The sequence below is a fragment of the Lepisosteus oculatus genome, chromosome 14 (assembly GCF_040954835.1).
Source record: "Lepisosteus oculatus isolate fLepOcu1 chromosome 14, fLepOcu1.hap2, whole genome shotgun sequence".
Lineage (NCBI taxonomy): Eukaryota > Metazoa > Chordata > Actinopteri > Semionotiformes > Lepisosteidae > Lepisosteus > Lepisosteus oculatus.
In genome coordinates, this window is record NC_090709.1 from 34,869,167 (window position 1) to 34,896,908 (window position 27,742).

The 27,742-nt window shown below is 54.4% G+C and overlaps 2 protein-coding genes across 3 annotated transcripts in view; both read left to right on the forward strand.

Moving 5' to 3' along the window:
* Positions 1 to 6,432: 6,432 nt before the first annotated feature.
* LOC107076198 (globoside alpha-1,3-N-acetylgalactosaminyltransferase 1-like) lies at positions 6,433 to 15,917 on the forward strand. Its single transcript, XM_069197843.1, has 6 exons — positions 6,433 to 6,673; positions 9,893 to 9,953; positions 11,482 to 11,526; positions 12,493 to 12,528; positions 13,297 to 13,431; positions 13,973 to 15,917. The coding sequence occupies exons 1-6, from the start codon at positions 6,643 to 6,645 to the stop codon at positions 14,658 to 14,660; spliced, it is 996 nt and encodes a 331-aa protein (XP_069053944.1). The 5' UTR covers positions 6,433 to 6,642; the 3' UTR covers positions 14,661 to 15,917.
* Positions 14,151 to 27,742, forward strand: part of LOC138242345 (tubulin beta chain) — an 89,950-nt gene continuing 76,358 nt past the window's right edge. Inside the window, exon 1 of one of the 2 annotated variants that reach the window (XM_069197841.1) lies at positions 14,151 to 14,163. The gene's annotated coding sequence lies outside the window, so the exon portion shown is untranslated. The remainder of the gene's footprint in view (positions 14,164 to 27,742) is intronic. The other variant, XM_069197840.1, reaches the window with a different exon arrangement.

The following is a 27,742-nucleotide window of genomic DNA, read 5'->3' on the forward strand; positions in this document are numbered from 1 at the left end:
TGATCTCCTGTCCCAGTCTGAGGAACAGAAAGTGAACCTGTCCCTTAATAATAATAATACAGTGTGTGATCTCCTGTCCCAGCCTGAGGAACAGACAGTGAGCCTCTCTCTCAATAATAATAATACAGTGTGTGATCTCCTGTCCCAGCCTGAGGAACAGACAGTGAGCCTGTCTCTCAATAATAATAATACAGTGTGTGATCTCCTGTCCCAGCCTGAGGAACAGTGAGCCTGTCTCTCAATAATAATAATAATCCAGTGTGTGATCTCCTGTCCCAGCCTGGGGAACAGACAGTGAGCCTGTCTCTCAATAATAATAATCCAGTGTGTGATCTCCTGTCCCAGCCTGGGGAACAGACAGTGAGCTTGTCTCTCAATAATAATAATCCAGTGTGTGATCTCCTGTCCCAGCCTGAGGAACAGACAGTGAGCCCGTCTCTCAATAAAAATACAGTGTGTGATCTCCTGTCCCAGCCTGAGGAACATACAGTGAGCCTGTCTCTCTATAATAATAATATAGTGTATCTCCTCCTGTCCCAGCCTGAGGAACAGACAGTGAGCCCGTCTCTCAATAATAATAATAATAATACTGTGTGTCATCTCCTGTCCCAGCCAGAGGAACAGTGAGCTTGTCTCTCAATAATAATAATACAGTGTGATCTCCTGTCCCAGCCTGGGGAACAGACAGTGAGCTTGTCTCTCAATAATAATAATCCAGTGTGTGATCTCCTGTCCCAGCCTGAGGAACAGACAGTGAGCCCGTCTCTCAATAAAAATACAGTGTGTGATCTCCTGTCCCAGCCTGGGGAACAGTGAGTCTGTCTCTCAATAATAATACAGTGTGTGATCTCCTGTCCCGGCCTGAGGAACAGACAGTGAGCCTGTCTCTCAATAATAATAATACAGTGTGTGATCTCCTGTCCCAGCCTGAGGAACAGACAGTGAGCCTGTCTCTCAATAATAATAATACAGTGTGTGATCTCCTGTCCCAGCCTGGGGAACAGTGAGTCTGTCTCTCAATAATAATACAGTGTGTGATCTCCTGTCCCGGCCTGAGGAACAGACAGTGAGCCTGTCTCTCAATAATAATAATACAGTGTATCTCCTCCTGTCCCAGCCTGAGGAACAGACAGTGAGCCCGTCTCTCAATAATAATAATAATACTGTGTGTCATCTCCTGTCCCAGCCAGAGGAACAGTGAGCCTCTCTCTCAATAATAATAATAATACAGTGTGTGATCTCATTTCCCAGCCTGAGGAAAAGACAGTGAGCCTGTCTCTCAATAATAATAATACAGTGTGTGATCTCCTGTCCCAGCCTGAGGAACAGACAGTGAGCCTGTCTCTCAATAATAATACTAATACAGTGTGTGATCTCCTGTCCCAGCCTGAGGAACAGACAGTGAGCCCGTCTCTCAATTATAATAATACAGTGTGTGATCTCCTGTCCCAGCCTGAGGAACAGACAGTGAGCATGTCTCTCAATAAAAATACAGTGTGTGATCTCCTGTCCCAGCCTGGGGAACAGACAGTGAGCCTGTCTCTCAATAATAATAATACAGTGTGTGATCTCCTGTCCCAGCCTGGGGAACAGACAGTGAGCCTGTCTCTCAATAATAATAATAATACAGTGTGTGATCTCCTGTCCCAGCCTGGGGAACGGACAGTGAGCCTGTCTCTCAATAATAATAATACAGTGTTTGATCTCCTGTCCCAGCCCGAGGAACAGACAGTGAGCCTGTCTCTCAATAATAATACAGTGTGTGATCTCCTGTCCCAGCCTGGGGAACAGACAGTGAGCCTGTCTCTCAATAATAATAATACAGTGTGTGATCTCCTGTCCCAGCCTGGGGAACAGACAGTGAGCCTGTCTCTCAATAATAATAAGTGTGTGATCTCCTGTCCCAGCCCGAGGAACAGACAGTGAGCCTGTCCCTCAATAATAATAATACAGTGTGTGATCTCCTGTCCCAGCCTGGGGAACAGACAGTGAGCCTGTCTCTCAATAATAATAATACAGTGTGTGATCTCCTGTCCCAGCCTGAGGAACAGACAGTGAGCCTGTCTCTCAATAATAATAATCCAGTGTGTGATCTCCTGTCCCAGCCTGAGGAACAGACAGTGAGCCTGTCTCTCAATAATAATCCAGTGTGTGATCTCCTGTCCCAGCCTGAGGAACAGACAGTGAGCCTGTCTCTCAATAATAATAATCCAGTGTATGATCTCCTGTCCCAGCCTGAGGAACAGACAGTGAGCCTGTCTCTCAATAATAATAATAATAATACAGTGTGTGATCTCCTGTCCCAGCCCGAGGAACAGACAGTGAGCCTGTCCCTCAATAATAATAATACAGTGTGTGATCTCCTGTCCCAGCCTGGGGAACAGACAGTGAGCCTGTCTCTCAATAATAATAATCCAGTGTGTGATCTCCTGTCCCAGCCTGAGGAACAGACAGTGAGCCTGTCTCTCAATAATAATAATACAGTGTGTGATCTCCTGTCCCAGCCTGAGGAACAGACAGTGAGCCTGTCTCTCAATAATAATAATACAGTGTGTGATCTCCTGTCCCAGCCTGGGGAACAGACAGTGAGCCTGTCTCTCAAAATAATAATACAGTGTGTGATCTCCTGTCCCAGCCTGAGGAACAGACAGTGAGCCTGTCTCTCAATAATAATAATACAGTGTGTGATCTCCTGTCCCAGTCTGAGGAACAGACAGTGAGCCTGTCTCTCAATAATAATACAGTGTGTGATCACCTGTCCCAGCCTGGGGAACGGACAGTGAGCCTGTCTCTCAATAATAATAATACAGTGTGTGATCTCCTGTCCCAGCCCGAGGAACAGACAGTGAGCCTGTCTCTCAATAATAATACAGTGTGTGATCTCCTGTCCCAGCCTGGGGAACAGACAGTGAGCCTGTCTCTCAATAATAATAATCCAGTGTGTGATCTCCTGTCCCAGCCTGAGGAACAGACAGTGAGCCTGTCTCTCAATAATAATAATCCAGTGTGTGATCTCCTGTCCCAGCCTGAGGAACAGACAGTGAGCCTGTCTCTCAATAATAATAATCCAGTGTATGATCTCCTGTCCCAGCCTGAGGAACAGACAGTGAGCCTGTCTCTCAATAATAATAATAATACAGTGTGTGATCTCCTGTCCCAGCCTGAGGAACAGAAAGTGAACCTGTCCCTCAATAATAATAATACAGTGTGTGATCTCCTGTCCCAGTCTGAGGAACAGACAGTGAGCCTGTCTCTCAATAATAATTCAGTGTGTGATCTCCTGTCCCAGCCTGTGGAACGGACAGTGAGCCTGTCTCTCAATAATAATACAGTGTGTGATCTCCTGTCCCAGCCTGGGGAACAGACAGTGAGCCTGTCTCTCAATAATAATAATCCAGTGTGTGATCTCCTGTCCCAGCCTGAGGAACAGACAGTGAGCCTGTCTCTCAATAATAATAATCCAGTGTATGATCTCCTGTCCCAGCCTGGGGAACAGACAGTGAGCCTGTCTCTCAATAATAATAATACAGTGTGTGATCTCCTGTCCCAGCCTGAGGAACAGACAGTGAGCCTGTCTCTCAATAATAATACAGTGTGTGATCTCCTGTCCCAGCCTGGGGAACAGACAGTGAGCCTGTCTCTCAATAATAATAATCCAGTGTGTGATCTCCTGTCCCAACCTGAGGAACAGACAGTGAGCCTGTCTCTCAATAATAATAATCCAGTGTGTGATCTCCTGTCCCAGCCTGAGGAACAGACAGTGAGCCCGTCTCTCAATTATAATAATACAGTGTGTGATCTCCTGTCCCAGTCTAAGGATCAGACAGTGAGCCTGTCTCTCAATAATAATAATACAGTGTGTGATCTCCTGTCCCAGCCTGGGGAACGGACAGTGAGCCTGTCTCTCAATAATAATAATCCAGTGTGTGATCTCCTGTCCCAGCCCGAGGAACAGACAGTGAGCCTGTCTCTCAATAAAAATACAGTGTGTGATCTCCTGTCCCAGCCTGAGGAACAGACAGTGAGCCTGTCTCTCAATAATAATAATACAGTGTGTGATCTCCTGTCCCAGCCTGGGGAACAGACAGTGAGCCTGTCTCTCAATAATAATAATCCAGTGTGTGATCTCTTGTCCCAGCCTGAGGAACAGACAGTGAGCCTCTCTCTCAATAATAATAATACAGTGTGTGATCTCCTGTCCCAGCCTGAGGAACAGTGAGCCTGTCTCTCAATAATAATAATAATCCAGTGTGTGATCTCCTGTCCCACCCTGAGGAACAGACAGTGAGCCTGTCTCTCAATAATAATAATAATAATAATAATAATAATAATAATAATAATAATAATACAGTGTGTGATCTCCTGTCCCAGTCTGAGGAACAGAAAGTGAACCTGTCCCTTAATAATAATAATACAGTGTGTGATCTCCTGTCCCAGCCTGAGGAACAGACAGTGAGCCTCTCTCTCAATAATAATAATACAGTGTGTGATCTCCTGTCCCAGCCTGAGGAACAGACAGTGAGCCTGTCTCTCAATAATAATAATACAGTGTGTGATCTCCTGTCCCAGCCTGAGGAACAGTGAGCCTGTCTCTCAATAATAATAATAATCCAGTGTGTGATCTCCTGTCCCAGCCTGGGGAACAGACAGTGAGCCTGTCTCTCAATAATAATAATCCAGTGTGTGATCTCCTGTCCCAGCCTGGGGAACAGACAGTGAGCTTGTCTCTCAATAATAATAATCCAGTGTGTGATCTCCTGTCCCAGCCTGAGGAACAGACAGTGAGCCCGTCTCTCAATAAAAATACAGTGTGTGATCTCCTGTCCCAGCCTGGGGAACAGTGAGTCTGTCTCTCAATAATAATACAGTGTGTGATCTCCTGTCCCGGCCTGAGGAACAGACAGTGAGCCTGTCTCTCAATAATAATAATACAGTGTGTGATCTCCTGTCCCAGCCTGAGGAACAGACACTGAGCCTGTCTCTCAATAATAATAATACAGTGTGTGATCTCCTGTCCCAGCCTGGGGAACAGTGAGTCTGTCTCTCAATAATAATACAGTGTGTGATCTCCTGTCCCGGCCTGAGGAACAGACAGTGAGCCTGTCTCTCAATAATAATAATATAGTGTATCTCCTCCTGTCCCAGCCTGAGGAACAGACAGTGAGCCCGTCTCTCAATAATAATAATAATACTGTGTGTCATCTCCTGTCCCAGCCAGAGGAACAGTGAGCCTGTCTCTCAATAATAATAATACAGTATGTGATCTCTTGTCTCAGCCTGAGGAACAGACAGTGAGCCTGTCTCTCAATAATAATAATACAGTGTGTGATCTCCTGTCCCAGCCTGAGGAACAGACAGTGAGCCCGTCTCTCAATAATAATAATAATACTGTGTGTCATCTCCTGTCCCAGCCAGAGGAACAGACAGTGAGCCTGTCTCTCAATAATAATAATACAGTGTGTGATCTCCTGTCCCATCCTGGGGAACAGTGAGTCTATCTCTCAATAATAATACAGTGTGTGATCTCCTGTCCCGGCCTGAGGAACAGACAGTGAGCCTGTCTCTCAATAATAATAATACAGTGTGTGATCTCCTGTCCCAGCCTGAGGAACAGTGAGCCTGTCTCTCAATAATAATAATACAGTGTGTGATCTCCTGTCCCAGCCTGAGGAACAGACAGTGAGCCTGTCTCTCAATAATAATAATACAGTGTGTGATCTCCTGTCCCAGCCTGAGGAACAGACAGTGAGCCTGTCTCTCAATAATAATAATACAGTGTGTGATCTCCTGTCCCAGCCTGAGGAACAGACAGTGAGCCTGTCTCTCAATAATAATAATACAGTGTGTGATCTCCTGTCCCAGCCTGAGGAACAGACAGTGAGCCTGTCTCTCAATAATAATAATCCAGTGTGTGATCTCCTGTCCCAGCCTGAGGAACAGACAGTGAGCCTGTCTCTCAATAATAATAATCCAGTGTGTGATCTCCTGTCCCAGCCTGAGGAACAGACAGTGAGCCTGTCTCTCAATAATAATAATCCAGTGTGTGATCTCCTGTCCCAGCCTGAGGAACAGACAGTGAGCCTGTCTCTCAATAATAATAATCCAGTGTGTGATCTCCTGTCCCAGCCTGAGGAACAGACAGTGAGCCTGTCTCTCAATAATAATAATAATAATACAGTGTGTGATCTCCTGTCCCACCCTGGGGAACAGACAGTGAGCCTGTCTCTCAATAATAATAATACAGTGTGTGATCTCCTGTCCCAGCCTGAGGAACAGACAGTGAGTCTGTCTCTCAATAATAATAATCCAGTGTGTGCTCTCCTGTCCCAGCCTGGGGAACACTGAGCAGTCCCAGTAGTTACTGCTTTCCTGATTTAGCTCAGCAGCTTTTATTTCGCCCGCGGGCAGGAGGAATGGTGAAAAACAGGTTGTGTTCGCCCTGCTCAGCCGGTTAGACGTCGTGTCGTGGGGCCGCAACAGTGTGTGTTCCTCCTGTCTCTTTCCAGCACGGAAGAAACCTTTAACTGGTCCGTTTCGTAGCCCACGTTGTGTTGTGTTGTTCTCCTCCTTCTCTCTCCCTGGAGTTTACTTTCCGGACAGAAATCCGGCGCCGCCCCCCCTGTGGAAGAGCGCCGATGCAGGATGAGAGACCTGAAGCGTGGTCGCTGCAGCGGTAGGTCCTGTGGTTTCAAATCCGCCCGCCATGAGACACCGAGGGGACAGACGCGCTAGAAACCGGCCGGGAAAGAGACTTTCAGCGTAGGGGGAAAAAAGGCGTTAATAACAGACATCATATGTTTTGTTTTGTTTTGTTTTGAATCGCGGCGATGTGTGACTAGGCTCAGGCGAGTCCGAGCTGCCCCCCCCCTGGTCTCGATCTGGTAACCTGTTCGTCGCGGGTGGGGCGAGATCGTGTCCGTGGTCGCGGGTGACGGGGGATCTCGGGGCTGCTGGCGACTTAAACTGAAAAAAAAACAAAACCCAAACAAACCAGATTTCAGATCCGAGCAGAGAAAATGCTCGCTTGCCGTCTGCGCCTCTTTGTTTCCGAGCGCGGGGAGACGCGGGTGGGGGGGGAGGGGGGTCCGGAGAGATCACGGGGGACACGCGTGGGAGACGTGACCAGAAATGGCCGCTGTTTTTAAGTTTCCCCATCCATCCAGTTACGGGGGGGGGGGCAGTCGGAGTTTGTCCCGGTAGGCAACGGGTACGAACAAGACAGGGTGGGGTACACCCCGGGACAGGGTGGGGTACATCGCTGGGCACGCTCGAACAGGCGCGCACTCGCACGTCATGACGTCCCTCGTTGTCCGCCCTGACAACAAACCCGGGTCCTGGGTTCTATTATAGACCGGGGGGGTCTGGCTCCCCCTGTGACCCACACAGTGGTTAGGAAGCAGTTGGTGTGTTCATAGCGATCCTTAATTATGGGTTCTGGTTATTACTGGCCCCCGTGCTCTGCTTCTGCTGGAGAACATTATCTCCTGTGCGTTTCTCTTGTAATAAACAAGGGGGGGCAGCTGTACGCAGAGAGGGGTGGGAGGGGGGAACAATCTGATACCCTGGCTTCTCTCCAGACACAGCTGGGTGAGCTCCTCCAGTCAGGACAGGGGGCTCTACTGTACACAGAGAGGGGTGGGAGGGGGGAACAAGCCGATACCCTGGCTTCTCTCCAGACACAGCTGGGTGAGCTCCTCCAGTCAGGACAGGAGGCTCTACTGTACACAGAGAGGGGTGGGAGGGGGGAACAAGCCGATACCCTGGCTTCTCTCCAGACACAGCTGTGTGAGCTCCTCCAGTCAGGACAGGGGGCTCTACTGTACACAGAGAGGGGTGGGGGGGGGTGTTACAAGCTTCTCAGCAGGTTTGCATCTATACATGTTCTCTGTTCTGCAGAATTCTGCGCTGTGGAGTGACAGGCCCATTTTTGTGGGACACTCCCTCCAGACTACAGAGACTCCGTTCCTCCAGCCTGTCAGTGTTGGGGCACTCACTTCACACTAAAGAGACTCAGTTCCTTTCACACGCGTAGACAATATTGTAAATGAGGCCTCGCTGGACAGTCTTTCACTCTACACGTCTGAGTTTGAGCTGTATCCCACCTCCACTGTCGGCGGCATCTGGATGGCTGAGCAGTGAGGAGCTGTCGTTAAAAACAAAGCTGGTATTTCTGCCCTGGGGCTGATCTGTGCTGATAACAGGTTCCACATTCCTGAGTGTCAGATGTCAGCCCTGTTCCCACAGCCTTCTTGCGAAACACGGCCGCAGTGGAATTTAAGGCAGTTGAGTGACATTCAGGCAGCATTTATAATAATAATAATAATTGCTTATACTTATATAGCGCTTTTCCTTCCTCTTTACTGAGCGACAACAGCGGTGGGCGTCTGAGGGGGCGGTCTGCTGGAATCAACGTCCCTCGTGGAATCAAAAAACCAACCAGCTCTGATCTATACAGGAGCATTGTGTTCAGGTGTTAAAACACGAGTCTGAGAGGCTGTTGACATGGTTTTATTTTTAGCCAGAGCTACCGTTGTTAAAATAGACCTGCTGCTAAGTCTTTTACACTGACCGTAATTGATCCAATTACAAGACCCTGAGCAGCAGAAAACACTGATCTGTACCAGGAGCACTATTTTCAGGTGTAACAACACGAGACCGAGCAGATTCAACTGTGCTTGAATCCAGTTCTGCTAAAGCCACGTGTGTTGAGGTGGATCTGGAGAAGAGGCTCATGCCACGTAGTCAGATAAGGTGTACAAGCCACAGACGCTGGAGTATAGGAGCTGCACAGTGCAGTAACATTTGTTTCTGCCGAAGCAGGTGGGGCTGCACACTGGTGGTGTTACGAGTTCGGTAATAGAGACCGAACCAGTGAGTGAACCCACTTGCAGGAGCGAACAAAGCCAAGTCGTAATCCGAAAGCAAGCCGTAATCGTAGGAACGAGCCGAGAGTCCAGGGGGAGCAAGATATCCGAAAGGGAACGTGTACCGAAGCCGAAGCATGATCCGAAGTCGTAGTCCGTAGAGCAATCCGAGAATCCAGAGGTAGCCAGAAATCCAAGACAGAGCGAAAGTACCAATCCAAGCCGAGATCCGAAAAGCCGAAGTCCAAAGGGAAAAACCGTAAGCCGAAATCCAAGACAAACACAGAGTAGAAGAAGCGCAACCAGGAAGCTCGATAGGGAAAACCAATACTGAGCAACGAGGTAGGGAAGGACAGGTGTTTAAGTAGGATGAGACGGGGGTGTGGTGGTGAATGGGAAAACTGATAGGTGAACTGATGGATAGGGGCTACACCTACTCCGTTGCCGAGAGGCAGGGATCGTAACAGGTGGCGCTCGTGGGATCCCCAGGACCTGTAAAGAGCTGCACACTGGTGGGGCTAGTGGGATCCCCAGGACCTGTAAAGAGCTGCACACTGGTGGGGGTAGTGGGATCCCCAGGACCTGTAAAGAGCTGCACACTGGTGGGGGTAGTGGGATCCCCAGGACCTGTATAGAGCTCTGAGTGGAGAGTCCAGAAAAGTGCTTTATTAATCAAGGAATTATGATTCTTATTAAACCCGTGGTGTAAAGCAGTGTTCTCTGCTTGCCACACGAAATGTGCGACCAGTGCACAGCCTGCTACACACTTCCACAACTCTCTGCGTAAAGCAAGTAAGCACCTTTTCTCAGGTTGTCTTAGGGCTGGAGTTAGAGGTCGGATGAGGCAGCCTCTTTGCTCCCAGAGGTCTCCAGCTCTGCCTGCCAGTCAGACACAAGCAGATCCAGTTCAACACAGCAACCTCCCTCGACCCCGGACTCCTGACCCCCTGACCCCTGACCCCCGACCCCTGACCCTGTCACACTAAAGCCAGCTGCCCTGATCAATCGGCTCTCCTGTTTCCCCACAGGGAGACTGGGAGCCCTGAAGGTGGTCCTCTTGGCGTTAGTGGGAGTCGTGCTGGTGCTCGGGTGAGTCATCTCTCCTGCAGCGCGGGTCAGCGCTCGGGCTGGGCCGCGGGGTGCTGTCCATGCGGAGTTTGCATGCTCCTCGCGAACCAGAGATATGCTAACTGGACCGGGTCTCTCCAGAACTAGGGTTGTACTGATTGCACAAGGTTTGTCCAGAACCAGGGCTGTACTGACTGGACCGGGTCTGTCCAGACCCAGGACTGTATGAATTGGCCTGGGTCTCTCTAGGGACTAGGGCTGTGTGAACTGGACCAGAAATGTCCAGAACCAGGGCTGTACTGACTGGACCGGGTCTCTCTAGGGACCAGGTCTGTATGAACTGGACCAGAAATGTCCAGAACCAGGGCTGTACTGACTGGATCGGGTCTCTCTAGGGACCAGGGCTGTACGAACTGCGCCAGGTTTGTCCAGAACCAGGGCTGTACGAACTGGACCGGGTCTGTCCAGACCCAGGACTGTATGAATTGGCCTGGGTCTCTCTAGGGACCAGGTCTGTATGAACTGGAACAGAAATGTCCAGAACCAGGGCTGTACTGACTGGACCGGGTCTCTCTAGGGACCAGGTCTGTATGAACTGGACCAGAAATGTCCAGAACCAGGGCTGTACTGACTGGACCGGGTCTCTCTAGGGACCAGGTCTGTATGAACTGGACCAGAAATGTCCAGAACCAGGGCTGTACTGACTGGATCGGGTCTCTCTAGGGACCAGGGCTGTACTGACTGGACCGGGTCTCTCTAGGGACCAGGGCTGTACGAACTGCGCCAGGTTTGTCCAGAACCAGGGCTGTACTGACTGGACCGGGTCTGTCCAGACCCAGGACTGTATGAATTGGCCTGGGTCTCTCTAGGGACCAGGTCTGTATGAACTGGAACAGAAATGTCCAGAACCAGGGCTGTACTGACTGGACCGGGTCTCTCTAGGGACCAGGTCTGTATGAACTGGACCAGAAATGTCCAGAACCAGGGCTGTACTGACTGGACCGGTTCTCTCTAGGGACCAGGGCTGTGTGAACTGGACCAGAAATGTCCAGAACCAGGGCTGTACTGACTGGACCGGTTCTCTCTAGGGACCAGGGCTGTACTGACTGGACCGGGTCTCTCTAGGGACCAGGGCTGTATGAACTGGACCAGAAATGTCCAGAACCAGGGCTGTACTGACTGGACCAGGTCTCTCTAGGGACCAGGTCTGTATGAACTGGACCAGAAATGTCCAGAACCAGGGCTGTACTGACTGGACCGGGTCTCTCTAGGGACCAGGGCTGTATGAACTGGACCAGAAATGTCCAGAACCAGGGCTGTACTGACTGGACCAGGTCTCTCTAGGGACCAGGGCTGTACGAACTGGACCGGGTCTGTCCAGACCCAGGGTTCGACAGCCCTGCTCTCATCACCAGAGTTTGTCTTGACGGCACCGCTCCCTGGTTCGACTCGTCAGTGGCCCCCAGCAGACCGATGGGACGGGGTGGACAGGCGCCGGTGTCCCTGAGCTCTTCAGTCACAGCTGACTCTCGCCTTCTTCCCCTGACAGGGCGGTCTGGAGGCTCCTACTCTTCCACCTCACCTCGTCTCCCAGGTGAGTTCGACACCCTGCGGGCCTCAGGAACCATCCTCTGTCCTGGCTGGGGCACCTCTGTCTCGGCTTCAACCACGTGGCTGAGCAGCCTGCTCCCCCCTCCTGCCCCCCTCTGTGTACAGTAGAGCCTCCTGTCCGGACTGGAGGAGCTCACCCAGCTGTGTCTGGAGAGAAGCCAGGGTATCGGCTTGTTCCCCCCTCCCACCCCTCTCTGTGTACAGTAGAGCCTCCTGTCCTGACTGGAGGAGCTCACCCAGCTGTGTCTGGAGAGAAGCCAGGGTATCAGCTTGTTCCCCCCTCCCACCCCTCTCTGTGTACAGTAGAGCCTCCTGTCCTGACTGAAGGAGCTCACCCAGCTGTGTCTGGAGAGAAGCCAGGGTATCGGCTTGTTCCCCCCTCCCACCCCTCTCTGTGTACAGTAGAGCCTCCTGTCCTGACTGGGGGAGCTCACCCAGCTGTGTCTGGAGAGACACCAGGGTATCGGCTTGTTCCCCCCTCCCGCCCCTCTCTGTGTACAGTAGAGCCTCCTGTCCTGACTGGAGGAGCTCACCCAGCTGTGTCTGGAGAGACACCAGGATATTGGCTTCAACAACACGGCCGGGCAGCTGGCTCTCAATTAATAGTGTTTTAATTAGCAATAATGCCAAGGACATATCTCAGAATAGCGGTCATGGGAAAAAAGTCTCTCAAATGAACTCTGGAGCAGTGATATAATCTGCCTCAAAATAACACCTGTCCTGGTGTCTCCATATTGGCTGCCAGTCTCGTTTTGAAATACAGGTAATTTCTCTCTTTTAATTCTTCTAGTTGGCGTGCGCATAATATAGAGTTTGAGGCCAAAACTCTTAAATTAATGTGTGATTATTGGTTTTACTCTGAGTTACAGACACCCTGCGCAGAATTAAGGTGTCTGGGACTGACCAATGGGGTCCTGTCAGTCTGAACGCAAAACCTTCTTTCTTCCAGGTCAGGGGACGGGCAGCCCAAAGTCCTTGCACCTGTGTGAGTATCCCCCCGCCCCCCCTCTCTGCTTATACTGGGTCCCACCCGTTCTGTCAATTAAGTTTCTGAGGACTAAGCTGCTGTGTTGTCAGTGAATTACTGAAGGGAGTCAGATGTGTAGCTGGGTGTTCCAGGAAGTGACATCATGGGATTAAGAAAGTGACATCATAAATTGTGTTGTACATCAGGATCTGATGTAATGGGGTGTTTCGGGAAGTGACGTAATGGGGTTGTTTCGGGAATGATTCAGAAAGTGACAGAGTGAGCAACTGGGAGGACACAATTTGCGGTGGACACGTGGAAACACTAGCATGTCTCTGACCACAGAGAGCTTCCTCAGGGACTCACAGTGGTAGAAATTTGATGGGAGGTGATCCTGTCCCAGGAGGTGAGACATGTTGGGGAAATATTAATTTAAAGATCACTTTATTGGCAATTTCTGGCATGAGGAATGTGTCTTTCGCAGACCCCAGCTTGCTCTCCAGGAGACACTCAGACAGGGAGAGAAGCATGGGGGTCAGAGCGCAGGGTCAGCCATTGTACAGCGCCCCTGGAGTAGCTGGGGTTCAGGGCCTCGCTCAGGGGCCCAACGGAGTAGGATTCCTCTGCCGGCCGCGGGATTTGAACCGGCAACATTTCAGCCACAGGCGCAGATCCTGAGACACAGAGCCGCCGCTCCGCCCTAAAAACCTCCTAACCCATTACCCCAACGCACCACTTACAAGCGCTGGTCCGTTCAGACCTGTGACCGCCTCTCTCCTGTCCCAGGAGGAGAGACGTCCTGACCGTCACCCCCTGGTTGGCGCCCATCGTCTGGGAAGGGACCTTTGACCCCTCGATCCTCGACGGCATCTACAAGCCCCTGAACATCACCATAGCGACCACGGTGTTCGCTGTCGGCAAGTCAGTCTGGTTTTTCTTTCCTGTCGCACAAAAGGGAACACGCAGAAGCTCTCAGGCATCAGGCTCTCTCTCAGCTGCTTGACTGGTGTTTTGGGGCCGTGTTTGGGGGGCGCTTGTGGCAATGCGGGTCTGCAACCAGTGTGGTCATCTCCTCTGCCAGGTGCCTTAATGCCAGAGTATGTCCCTGTATATTCACTCATCTGTTTAGCCATTCACAGCCCTCGCTGTCCCTGGGTCCCCCTCCCCAGGCCTCTCAGATGCGAGCACACGGTGTCCGTCTGTACTGGGCACCGTCCTCCATGATCACAGCCCTCGCTTTTCCCTGGGTCCCACTCCTCCTCCCTTGTGCTCCCCAATCCCCCATTGGCTGGTGTCCAACTGGCGCGGTGTTGACCCTCAACCAATCTGAGTTGGTGTTGCGGGGGACCTTTTCGGGGTGCTTGTTGGCTTTGTGTCGCCTCTGTTAGAATATGACCGAACTGCTGAATGCCCCTGGTTCAACAGCACCGTTCCCGAGCTCTCTCGTTCTGCTCTTTCCCAGGTATATCCGTTTCCTGAGGGGGTTCCTGGAGTCGGCGGAGAAGCACTACCTGGTGGGGTTCAGGGTGCACTACTACGTCTTCACCGACCAGCCGGGCGAGGTGCCGCGGGTGGACCTGGCGCCCGGGAGACCTCTCACCGTCATCCGGGTGCCCAAGTTCGGCCGCTGGCAGGAGATCTCCCTGCGGCGGATGGAGATCATCCGGGAGACCATCGAGGAGCGGATCCGCCGGGAGGCCCGGTACCTGTTCTGCCTGGACGTGGACATGCGCTTCCAGAACCGCGTGGGCGCGGAGGTGCTGGGCGAGCTGGTGGCGGCGCTGCACTCCTGGTTCTACGACGTGGACCGCGACCAGTTCCCCTACGAGCGCCGGGAGGCCTCCACCGCCCACATCCCCCGCGGCCAGGGCGACTTCTACTACCAAGCGGCCGTGTTCGGGGGGCGGGTGGAGAGCGTGTTCGGGCTGGTCCGCGCCTGCGAGGAGAACCTGGAGGCCGACCGGGGGAACGGCATCGAGGCGGCCTGGCAGGAGGAGAGCCACCTGAACAAGTACCTGCTCCGCCACAAGCCCAGCAGGCTGCTCTCCCCCGAGTACATGTGGGACGACAACAAGTATCGGTCCGCGGAGATCAAGCTCGTCCGCTTCTCGGCTGTCGTAAAGGACAAAGCAGAGGTGCGCAGCTCTTAGACAGGCTACTGTACACAGAGGGGGGTGGGAGAGGGGAACAAGCCGCCCAGCCCTGTTCTTGAAGCCGATACCCTGGCTTCTCTCCAGACACAGCTGGGTGAGCTCCTCCAGTCAGGACAGGAGGCTCTACTGTACACAGAGAGGGGCGGGAGGGGGGAACAAGCCGATACCCTGGCTTCTCTCCAGACACAGCTGGGTGAGCTCCTCCAGTCAGGACAGGAGGCTCTACTGTACACAGAGAGGGGTGAGTTCCCTTGCAGGCTAAATAGCCTCTCTTTTTTTTAAAAAACTGTTGTTGTGGTCTGGAAACCGAGGAAATAAAAAGAAATTCTCACGGAATAACACAGCCAAAATCTGCCTTTTGAGAGCGAGAGCACTGATATCCTGCAGAGGGGCAGAGGGGCAGAGGGCCAAGCGCACTACCGCCGGACTTGGTGTCCGGGATCATCTGAGCCCACTCCCACAAGCGTGATCCGCGTGCAGTCGTGGTTGTCTGTGCAACATCTCTGAGGGGATTAAAAGAGATGTTCTCACAATTCTGCTCGTTCACGATGTATCGCAGAACGCGGAGCTGCACGTAACGTGGAAATGGTGTATTTTGTCATTAAAAATTGGAGGTTTTACACGGTAGTGTGTACATCTTAATCTCCCCCCGGCTTGAAACGCACTCCTGTAGCGCCTGCCGCAGTATCCAGTGCTCCTAAAACCCTGGTTCCCGTTTAGGATTGTTAGGCATTCGTTGGCCGGTTCTCGAAGTTCATTGGCGGCAAAAAAATAATAATAAAAAAAACACCAGAAGAGAAATTAAAGTCACAACCACTGAATCAGAATCACATCGACGAAAGCCTCTCTCGCCCTAAACCAATGACCGCAGTAAAAAAAAAAATGAATTCGCCTGCATGAGAACAGAAAATACACCATTTTTCCGCTTTGGCAAAACACAGTTTGGCAACCAGTTCCATCGCTGGGACTGTCCTGACTCTCCGCGTTATTGGCGACCGGGTTCGGCCTCGGTCCCGCTGGAAGAGACACCGGGCAGGCGGAACCAAGGTGGAGGGTCGTGGTCGCCCCACGGGCCCGCATTCCCCTGCGCGCACGGGTTTCAGCCTGTTACCGGGGGGGCGGGGGTGAGTTATCTTCGGGTGCTGTTTCTCTTTTGCTCGTCTCATTCAGGTTTAATAATGTTTAATGTTTAATAAAACTTGCGGGGGACGCAAAGAGAGGGGATGTTAACTTCCCAAATCTCATGCTGACAATGTGGCAATGTGGCACCGACAGGAGTTCTCAAACTTTTTGGACTAAGTACCACCCCTGATCCAACCACAGCATCCGAGTACCACCTACACGTCATCCTCTCACAGGACCGCCAGAAATTCCCAATGACGTGCGCGCACACGTTTAATAACACTCATAACTGTATTTGATATAGCGCCTTGAAACGTGGTTTCTCAAAGCGCTCCGCGGAATGACAACGGGAACAACAACAATTAAAAGCAAGCGATGCCAAAGCACCCTTTCAGCGAGAGGGGTGAGCCTGTTTAGTCGAGCGAAGCAGAATGTGCCTCCGTTAGTCCAGCCCTGATACAACGCACAACAGAGTCCAACAGATTTGAAAACGTCAGGCATTTTTCTTGACGGCCAAGGTTTGGCTGTGTCTGCCTGTCATCGCTCTGGCCCCGTCGGTACAATCTCCGACACGTTTTATCCAGTCCACGCCATTCTCTGCGATGCATTCATCCGGAAGCTGAAATACGTGCTCTGCTGTAGTTTCTGTTGGTAGCAGCTCACAGAACAGAAAGTCCTCATGGGACATGTCCTCAAACTCGTATCTTAACGTAAACGAGCAAACTGGCCAAATCGACAACATCTACAGACTCGTCTCATTGCAGTGAAAAGCAGCTGCGCATCTTAATGCACTCTGTCGGCGTACTTTTGACATCATCCGCCATTTCGTTAACAATCCCATGGTGTCTCTCGAGAAGAGTAGGGGTGTTACCCCAGTGTCTCTGGCCAAATTACCCCCCTGGTCTTTACCCATCATGGCCTCCTAATAACCCCCGTCTCTGAACTGGCTCCATCCCTCTGCTCTCCTCCCCACTGAGAGCTGGTGTGTGGGGAGAAGACTGGAGCATCATCCAGGTGGGGCTGCACACTGGTGGCGGTAGTGGGATCCCCAGGACCTGTAAAGAGCTGCACACTGGTGGCGGTAGTGGGATCCCCAGGACCTGGAGTGGAGTGTCCAGAAAAGCGCTATAGAAGTGTAAGCACTTATTATTATTATTCAATAATTCTGCGAGTGACTGTGTCTTTTGGAGGGAGCAGGAGGTCGAGCTGTTGAGCAGCTTTTTCTCCACACATAATACGTGTCGGCTGTTTAGAAAACGGTAAATCCCAAATAGCGTGGGGCTTACCTGCTTTAGCAGGTAACGTTAACGTTTTTCCCCGTTACCAGAGTCCGTCTCGGAAGGTAACATAAGTTTTTATTTCATGCTCCTGGGAGCGACACACAGAGAGACGCTCGGTGTATGTTTCTCAAATGAACCTAGAACAGTCCTTAAATATTTTTCTGTTCTCTATCACGCTTTCCCGTGCTCACAAGACTGCCAGCATTTCTGTGCATTCCTGTGCTCACCACACTAGCGCTGTTCCAAAATCACGCACATTCTCCTACCTCTCTATTTGTTGGAGATGCGTTTTTTGAAATACAATTGGTCACTTGCGTTCGTAGCAGGCATTCCTATAGAGCGGTATAGAATTCCATTGTAGCTCTGTGTCCACTCGAGTATTACCGCTCGCTGGACCGTGGTACGGGGGCTGCGTATTAAAATGGAAAAATGAGATTAAATGAGCCCGATAAAGATGAGGTAGGTGCTGCTTGGCAAGTCTTCCGTTTGGAAAAGGAGATCTGCCTCTTTCAGACCGTGCCGACGCATGGCGCAGGCCTCGTCCAAGAGCGACGCGTTTTTCAAGCGGGCAGGCCTGATGATTCAGTCCACGCCCAGGCGTGTGTCTGTTTGCTACGAGGGGATCAAGAACACCCGAGGGTGTCATTAAAGCAGGCCACACGTTGAAGAGACACGATCCGAGCGCCTCTCGTTCGGCCGAGCCGGGATCACGGCGCCCCCTGGTGGCTGAGAGAGGCGTGGCCGGCTTGGACGAACAGGGAGAACATGGCGTCGGTCACGATGTCGGTATTGTAGAGTGTAGAAATTTATATGAGAGTATTCCATTTCCAAACCAGAAGGCTAGATCTGGGGATAACGGGGAACTGCTGTCTATATATTACACGGTGGTGGTGGGGGGGGGGTTCTGTCATTCGCGGATGTCCGGAAAAACTTGTTTTCAGCCCCTTTTTTAAAAGAATTTCTGCATACAGTTTTTAAAAAAACGGGTGTTTTCAATATGGAATCACCGTCTCCGCAGATCAGTGGGAACCAGCGGGATCGCAGGAGGAAAAGATTAAAGACACACACAGACACCAGCGCCGGTGACCCCCAGCAGGAAAACACAGACTCCACACACACAGACACCAGCACCAGCGACCCCCAGCAGGAACACACAGACTCCACACACACAGACACCAGCGACCCCCAGCAGGAACACACAGACTCCACACACACAGACACCAGAGACCCCCAGCAGGAACACACAGACTCCACACACACAGACACCAGCGACCCCCAGCAGGAACACACAGACTCCACACACACAGACACCACCGACCCACAGCAGGAACACACAGACTCCACACACACAGACACCAGCGCCAGCGACCCCCAGCAGGAACACACAGACTCCACACACACAGACACCAGCACCAGCGACCCCCAGCAGGAACACGCAGACTCCACACACACAGACACCAGCGACCCCCAGCAGGAACAAACAGACTCCACACACACAGACACCAGCACCGGCGACCCCCAGCAGGAACACGCAGACTCCACACACACAGACACCAGCGCCGGCGACCCCCAGCAGGAACACACAGACTCCACACACACAGACACCAGAGACCCCCAGCAGGAACACACAGACTCCACACACACAGACACCAGAGACCCCCAGCAGGAACACACAGACTCCACACACACAGACACCAGCACCGGCGACCCCCAGCAGGAACACACAGACTCCACACACACAGACACCAGCGCCGGCGACCCCCAGCAGGAACACACAGACTCCACAAACACAGACACCAAAGACCCCCAGCAGGAACACACAGACTCCACAAACACAGACACCAGCGACCCCCAGCAGGAACACGCAGACTCCACACACACAGACACCAGCACCAGCGACCCCCGGCAGGAACACGCAGACTCCACACACACAGACACCAGCGACCCCCAGCAGGAACACGCAGACTCCACACACACAGACACCAGCGCCGGCGACCCCCAGCAGGAACACACAGACTCCACACACACAGACACCAGCGACCCCCAGCAGGAACACACAGACTCCACACACACAGACACCAGCGACCCCCAGCAGGAACACGCAGACTCCACACACACAGACACCAGCGACCCCCAGCAGGAACACACAGACTCCACACACACAGACACCAGCGCCGGCGACCCCCAGCAGGAACACACAGACTCCACACACACAGACACCAGCGCCGGCGACCCCCAGCAGGAACACACAGACTCCACACACACAAACACCAGTGACCCCCAGCAGGAACACACAGACTCCAAACACACAGACACCAGAGACCCCCAGCAGGAAAACACAGACTCCACACACACAGACACCAGCGCCGGCGACCCCCAGCAGGAACACACAGACTCCACACACACAGACACCAGCGCCGGCGACCCCCAGCAGGAACACACAGACTCCACACACACAAACACCAGTGACCCCCAGCAGGAACACACAGACTCCACACACACAGACACCAGAGACCCCCAGCAGGAAAACACAGACTCCACACACACAGACACCAGCGCCGGCGACCCCCAGCAGGAACACGCAGACTCCACACACACAGACACCAGCGCCAGCGACCCCCAGCAGGAAAACACAGACTCCACACACACAGACACCAGCGACCCCCAGCAGGAAAACACAGACTCCACACACACAGACACCAGCACCAGTGACCCACAACAGGAACGCGCAGACTCCACACACACAAACACCAGAGACCCCCAGCAGGAGCACACAGACTCCACACACACAGACACCAGCGACCCCCAGCAGAAACACACAGACTCCACACACACAGACACCAGAGACCCCCAGCAGGAACACGCAGACTCCACACACACAGACACCAGCGACCCCCAGCAGGAACACGCAGACTCCACACACACAGACACCAGCACCAGCGACCCCCAGCAGGAACATGCAGACTCCACACACACAGACACCAGAGACCCCCAGCAGGAACATGCAGACTCCACACACACAGACACCAGAGACCCCCAGCAGGAACACGCAGACTCCACACACACAAACACCAGTGACCCCCAGCAGGAACACACAAACTCCACACACACAGACACCAGCACCAGCGACCCCCAGCAGGTACACGCAGACTCCACACACACAGACACCAGAGACCCCCAGCAGGAACACGCAGACTCCACACACACAGACACCAGCGACCCCCCAGCAGGAACACGCAGACTCCACACACACAGACACCACCGACCCCCAGCAGGAACACACAGACACCAGCGACCCCCCAGCAGGAACACACAGACTCCACACACACAGACACCAGCGACCCCCAGCAGGAACACACAGACTCCACACACACAGACACCAGCGACCCCGAGCAGGAACACGCAGACTCCACACACACAGACACCAGCGACCCCCAGCAGGAACACACAGACTCCACAAACACAGACACCAGCGACCCCCAGCAGGAACACGCAGACTCCACACACACAGACACCAGCACCAGCGACCCCCAGCAGAAACACACAGACTTCACACACACAGACACCAGCGCCGGCGACCCCCAGCAGGAACACACAGACTCCACACACACAGACACCAGCACCAGCGACCCCCAGCAGGAACACGCAGACTCCACACACACAGACACCAGCGACCCCCCAGTAGGAACACGCAGACTCCACACACACAGACACCAGCGACCCCCAGCAGGAACACACAGACTCCACACACACAGACACCAACACCAGCGACCCCCAGCAGGAACACGCAGACTCCACACACACAGACACCAGCGACCCCCAGCAGGAACACGCAGACTCCACACACAGACACCAGCACCAGTGTACCCCAGCAGGAACTGGCAGACTCCACGCACACAAACACCAGTGACCCACAGCAGGAACAAGCAGACTCCACACACACAGACACCAGCACCAGCAACCCCCAGCAGGAACACGCAGACTCCACACACACAGACACCAGCACCAGCGACCCCCAGCAGGAACACGCAGACTCCACACACAGACACCAGACCCAGCGACCCCCAGCAGGAACACGCAGACTCCACACACACAGACACCAGCACCAGCGACCCCCAGCAGGAACACGCAGACTCCACACACAGACACACCAGCGACCCCCAGCGGGAACACGCAGACTCCACACACACAGACACCAGCACCAGCGACCCCCAGAAGGAACACGCAGACTCCAAAAACACAGACACCAGTGACCCACAACAGGAACACGCAGACTCCACACACACAGACACCAGCGACCCACAGCAGGAACACGCAAACTCCACACACACAGACACCAACACCAGCGACCCCCAGCAGGAACTGGCAGACTCCACACACACAAACACCAGTGACCCAAAGCAGGAACACACAGACTCCACACACACAGACACCAGCGACCCCCAGCAGGAACACGCAGACTCCACACACACAGACACCAGCACCAGCGACCCCCAGCAGGAACACACAGACTCCACACACACAGACACCAGAGACCCCCAGCAGGAACACGCAGACTCCACACACACAGACACCAGCACCAGCGACCCCCAGAAGGAACACGCAGACTCCAAACACACAGACACCAGTGACCCACAACAGGAACACGCAGACTCCACACACACAGACACTAGACCAACGATACCCAGCAGGAACACGCACACTCCACACACACAGACACCAGAGACCCCCAGCAGAAACACACAGACTCCACACACACAGACACCAGCGACCCACAGCAGGAACACGCAAACTCCACACACACAGACACCAGCACCAGTGACCCCCAGCAGGAACTGGCAGACTCCACACACACAAACACCAGTGACCCAAAGCAGGAACACACAGACTCCACACACACAGACACCAGCGACCCCCAGCAGGAACACGCAGACTCCACACACACAGACACCAACACCAGCGACCCCCAGCAGGAACACGCAGACTCCACACACACAGACACCAGCGCCAGCGACCCCCAGCAGGAACACACAGACTCCACACACACAGACACCAGAGACCCCCAGCAGGAACACGCAGACTCCACACACACAGACACCAGCACCAGCGACCCCCAGCAGGAACACGCAGACTGCACACACACAGACACCAGCGCCAGCGACCCCCAGCAGGAACACGCAGACTCCACACATACAGACACCTGCGACCCCCAGCAGGAACACGCAGACTCCACACACACAGACACCAGCACCAGTATTACCCCCAGCAGGAACACGCAGACTCCACACACACAGACACCAGCACCAGCGACCCCCAGCAGAAACACACAGACTCCACACACACAGACACCAGCACCAGCGACCCCCAGCAGGAACACGCAGACTCCACACACACAGACACCAGCGCCAGCGACCCCCAGCAGGAACACACAGACTCCACACACACAGACACAGGCGACCCCCAGCAGGAACACACAGACTCCACACACACAGACACCAGAGACCCCCAGCAGGAACACGCAGACTCCACACACACAGACACCAGCACCAGCGACCCCCAGCAGGAACACGCAGACTGCACACACACATACACCAGCGCCAGCGACCCCCAGATGGAACACGCAGACTCCACACACACAGACACCAGTGACCCACAACAGGAACACGCAGACTCCACACACACAGACACCAGCACCAGCGACCCCCAGAAGGAACACGCAGACTCCACACACACAGACACCAGTGACCCACAACAGGAACACGCAGACTCCACACACACAGACACCAGACCAACGATACCCAGCAGGAACACGCACACTCCACACACACAGACACCAGAGACCCCCAGCAGAAACACACAGACTCCACACACACAGACACCAGCGACCCCCAGCAGGAACAAACAGACTCCACACACACAGACACCAGCACCGGCGACCCCCAGCAGGAACACACAGACTCCACACACACAGACACTAGCGCCGGCGACCCCCAGCAGGAACACACAGACTCCACACACACAGACACCAGCGACCCCCAGCAGGAACACGCAGACTCCACACACACAGACACCAGCGACCCCCAGCAGGAACACACAGACTCCACACACACAGACACCAACACCAGCGACCCCCAGCAGGAACACGCAGACTCCACACACACAGACACCAGCGACCCCCAGCAGGAACACGCAGACTCCACACACACAGACACCAGCACCAGTGTACCTCAGCAGGAACTGGCAGACTCCACGCACACAAACACCAGTGACCCACAGCAGGAACAAGCAGACTCCACACACACAGACACCAGCACCAGCGACCCCCAGCAGGAACACGCAGACTCCACACACACAGACACCAGACCCAGCGACCCCCAGCAGGAACACGCAGACTCCACACACAGACACCACCACCAGCGACCCCCAGCAGAAACACGCAGATACCAGCGACCCCCAGAAGGAACACGCAGACTCCACACACACAGACACCAGCACCAGCGACCCCCAGCAGGAACACGCAGACTCCACACACAGACACACCAGCGACCCCCAGCGGGAACACGCAGACTCCACACACACAGACACCAGTGACCCACAACAGGAACATGCAGACTCCACACACACAGACACCAGCGACCCACAGCAGGAACACGCAAACTCCACACACACAGACACCAGCACCAGTGACCCCCAGCAGGAACTGGCAGACTCCACACACACAGACACCAGCGACCCCCAGCAGGAACACGCAGACTCCACACACACAGACACCAACACCAGCGACCCCCAGCAGGAACACGCAGACTCCACACACACAGACACCAGCGCCAGCGACCCCCAGCAGGAACACACAGACTCCACACACACAGACACCAGCGACCCCCAGCAGGAACACACAGACTCCACACACACAGACACCAGAGACCCCCAGCAGGAACACGCAGACTCCACACACACAGACACCAGCACCAGCGACCCCCAGCAGGAACACGCAGACTGCACACACACAGACACCAGCGCCAGCGACCCCCAGCAGGAACACGCAGACTCCACACATACAGACACCTGCGACCCAAAGCAGGAACACGCAGACTCCACACACATAGACACCAGTGACCCACAACAGGAACACGCAGACTCCACACACACAGACACCAGCGACCCCCAGCAGGAACACGCAGACTCCACACATACAGACACCTGCGACCCCCAGCAGGAACACACAGACTCCACACACATAGACACCAGTGACCCACAACAGGAACACGCAGACTCCACACACATAGACACCAGCGACTCCCAGCAGGAACACACAGACTCCACACACACAGACACCAGCGACCCCCAGCAGGAACACGCAGACTCCACACACACAGACACCAACACCAGCGACCCCCAGCAGGAACACGCAGACTCCACACACACAGACACCAGCGCCAGCGACCCCCAGCAGGAACACACAGACTCCACACACACAGACACCAGCGACCCCCAGCAGGAACACACAGACTCCACACACACAGACACCAGAGACCCCCAGCAGGAACACGCAGACTCCACACACACAGACACCAGCACCAGCGACCCCCAGCAGGAACACACAGACTCCACAAACACAGACACCAGCGACCCCCAGCAGGAACACGCAGACTCCACACACACAGACACCAGCACCAGCGACCCCCAGCAGGAACACGCAGACTCCACACACACAGACACCAGCGACCCCCAGCAGGAACACGCAGACTCCACACACACAGACACCAGCGCCGGCGACCCCCAGCAGGAACACACAGACTCCACACACACAGACACCAGCGACCCCCAGCAGGAACACACAGACTCCACACACACAGACACCAGCGACCCCCAGCAGGAACACGCAGACTCCACACACACAGACTCCAGCACCAGCGACCCCCAGCAGGAACACACAGACTCCACACACACAGACACCAGCGACCCCCAGCAGGAACACACAGACTCCACACACACAGACACCAGCACCAGTGACCCACAACAGGAACACGCAGACTCCACACACACAGACACCAGCACCAGTGACCCCCAGCAGGAACACACAGACTCCACACACACAGACACCAGCGCCGGCGACCCCCAGCAGGAACACACAGACTCCACACACACAGACACCAGCGACCCCCAGCAGGAACACACAGACTCCACACACACAGACACCAGCGACCCCCAGCAGGAACACGCAGACTCCACACACACAGACACCAGCGACCCCCAGCAGGAACACATAGACTCCACACACACAGACACCAGCGACCCCCAGCAGGAACACGCAGACTCCACACACACAGACACCAGCGACCCCCAGCAGGAACACGCAGACTCCACACACACAGACACCAGCGACCCCCAGCAGGAACACGCAGACTCCACACACACAGACACCAGCGACCCCCAGCAGGAACACACAGACTCCACACACAGACACCAGCACCAGCGACCCCCGGCAGGAACACACAGACTCCACACACAAAGACACCAGAGACCCCCAGCAGGAAAACACAGACTCCACACACACAGACACCAGCGACCCCCAGCAGGAAAACACAGACTCCACACACACAGACACCAGCACCAGTGACCCACAAGAGGAACGCGCAGACTCCACACACACAAACACCAGAGACCCCCAGCAGGAGCACACAGACTCCACACACACAGACACCAGCGACCCCCAGCAGGAACACGCAGACTCCACACACACAGACACCAGAGACCCCCAGCAGGAACACGCAGACTCCACACACACAGACACCAGCGACCCCCAGCAGGAACACGCAGACTCCACACACACAGACACCAGCACCAGCGACCCCCAGCAGGAACATGCAGACTCCACACACACAGACACCAGTGACCCCCAGCAGGAACATGCAGACTCCACACACACAGACACCAGCACCAGCGACCCCCAGCAGGAACATGCAGACTCCACACACACAGACACCAGAGACCCCCAGCAGGAACACGCAGACTCCACACACACAAACACCAGTGACCCAAAGCAGGAACACACAAACTCCACACACACAGACACCAGCACCAGCGACCCCCAGCAGGTACACGCAGACTCCACACACACAGACACCAGAGACCCCCAGCAGGAACACGCAGATTCCACACACACAGACACCAGCGACCCCCCAGCAGGAACACGCAGACTCCACACACACAGACACCAGCGACCCCCAGCAGGAACACACAGACACCAGCGACCCCCCAGCAGGAACAAGCAGACTCCACACACACAGACACCAGCGCCGGCGACCCCCAGCAGGAACACACAGACTCCACACACACAGACACCAGCGACCCCCAGCAGGAACACACAGACTCCACACACAGAGACACCAGCACCAGCGACCCCCGGCAGGAACACACAGACTCCACACACACAGATACCAGTGACCCACAACAGGAACACACAGACTCCACACACACAGACACCAGCGACCCAAAGCAGGAACACACAGACTCCACACACACAGACACCAGAGACCCCCAGCAGGAACACACAGACTCCACACACACAGACACCAGCGCCGGCGACCCCCAGCAGGAACACACAGACTCCACACACACAGACACCAGCACCAGCGACCCCCAGCAGGAACACGCAGACTCCACACACACAGACACCAGCGACCCCCCAGTAGGAACACGCAGACTCCACACACACAGACACCAGCGACCCCCAGCAGGAACACACAGACTCCACACACACAGACACCAACACCAGCGACCCCCAGCAGGAACACGCAGACTCCACACACACAGACACCAGCGACCCCCAGCAGGAACACGCAGACTCCACACACACAGACACCAGCACCAGCGACCCCCAGCAGGAACACGCAGACTCCACACACAGACACACCAGCGACTCCCAGCGGGAACACGCAGACTCCACACACACAGACACCAGTGACCCACAACAGGAACACGCAGACTCCATACACACAGACACCAGACCAACGATACCCAGCAGGAACACGCACACTCCACACACACAGACACCAGAGACCCCCAGCAGAAACACACAGACTCCACACACACAGACACCAGCGACCCGCAGCAGGAACACGCAAACTCCACACACACAGACACCAGCACCAGTGACCCCCAGCAGGAACTGGCAGACTCCACACACACAAACACCAGTGACCCAAAGCAGGAACACACAGACTCCACACACATAGACACCAGCGACCCCCAGCAGGAACACACAGACTCCACACACACAGACACCAGCACCAGCGACCCCCAGCAGGAACACACAGACTCCACACACACAGACACCAGCGACCCCCAGCAGGAACACGCAGACTCCACACACACAGACACCAACACCAGCGACCCCCAGCAGGAACACGCAGACTCCACACACACAGACACCAGCGACCCCCAGCAGGAACAAGCAGACTCCACACACACAGACACCAGCACCAGCGACCCCCAGCAGGAACACGCAGACTGCACACACACAGACACCAGCGCCAGCGACCCCCAGCAGGAAAACACAGACTCCACACACACAGACACCAGCACCAGCGACCCCCAGCAGGAACACACAGACTCCACACACACAGACACCAGCGACCCCCAGCAGGAACACACAGACTCCACACACACAGACAC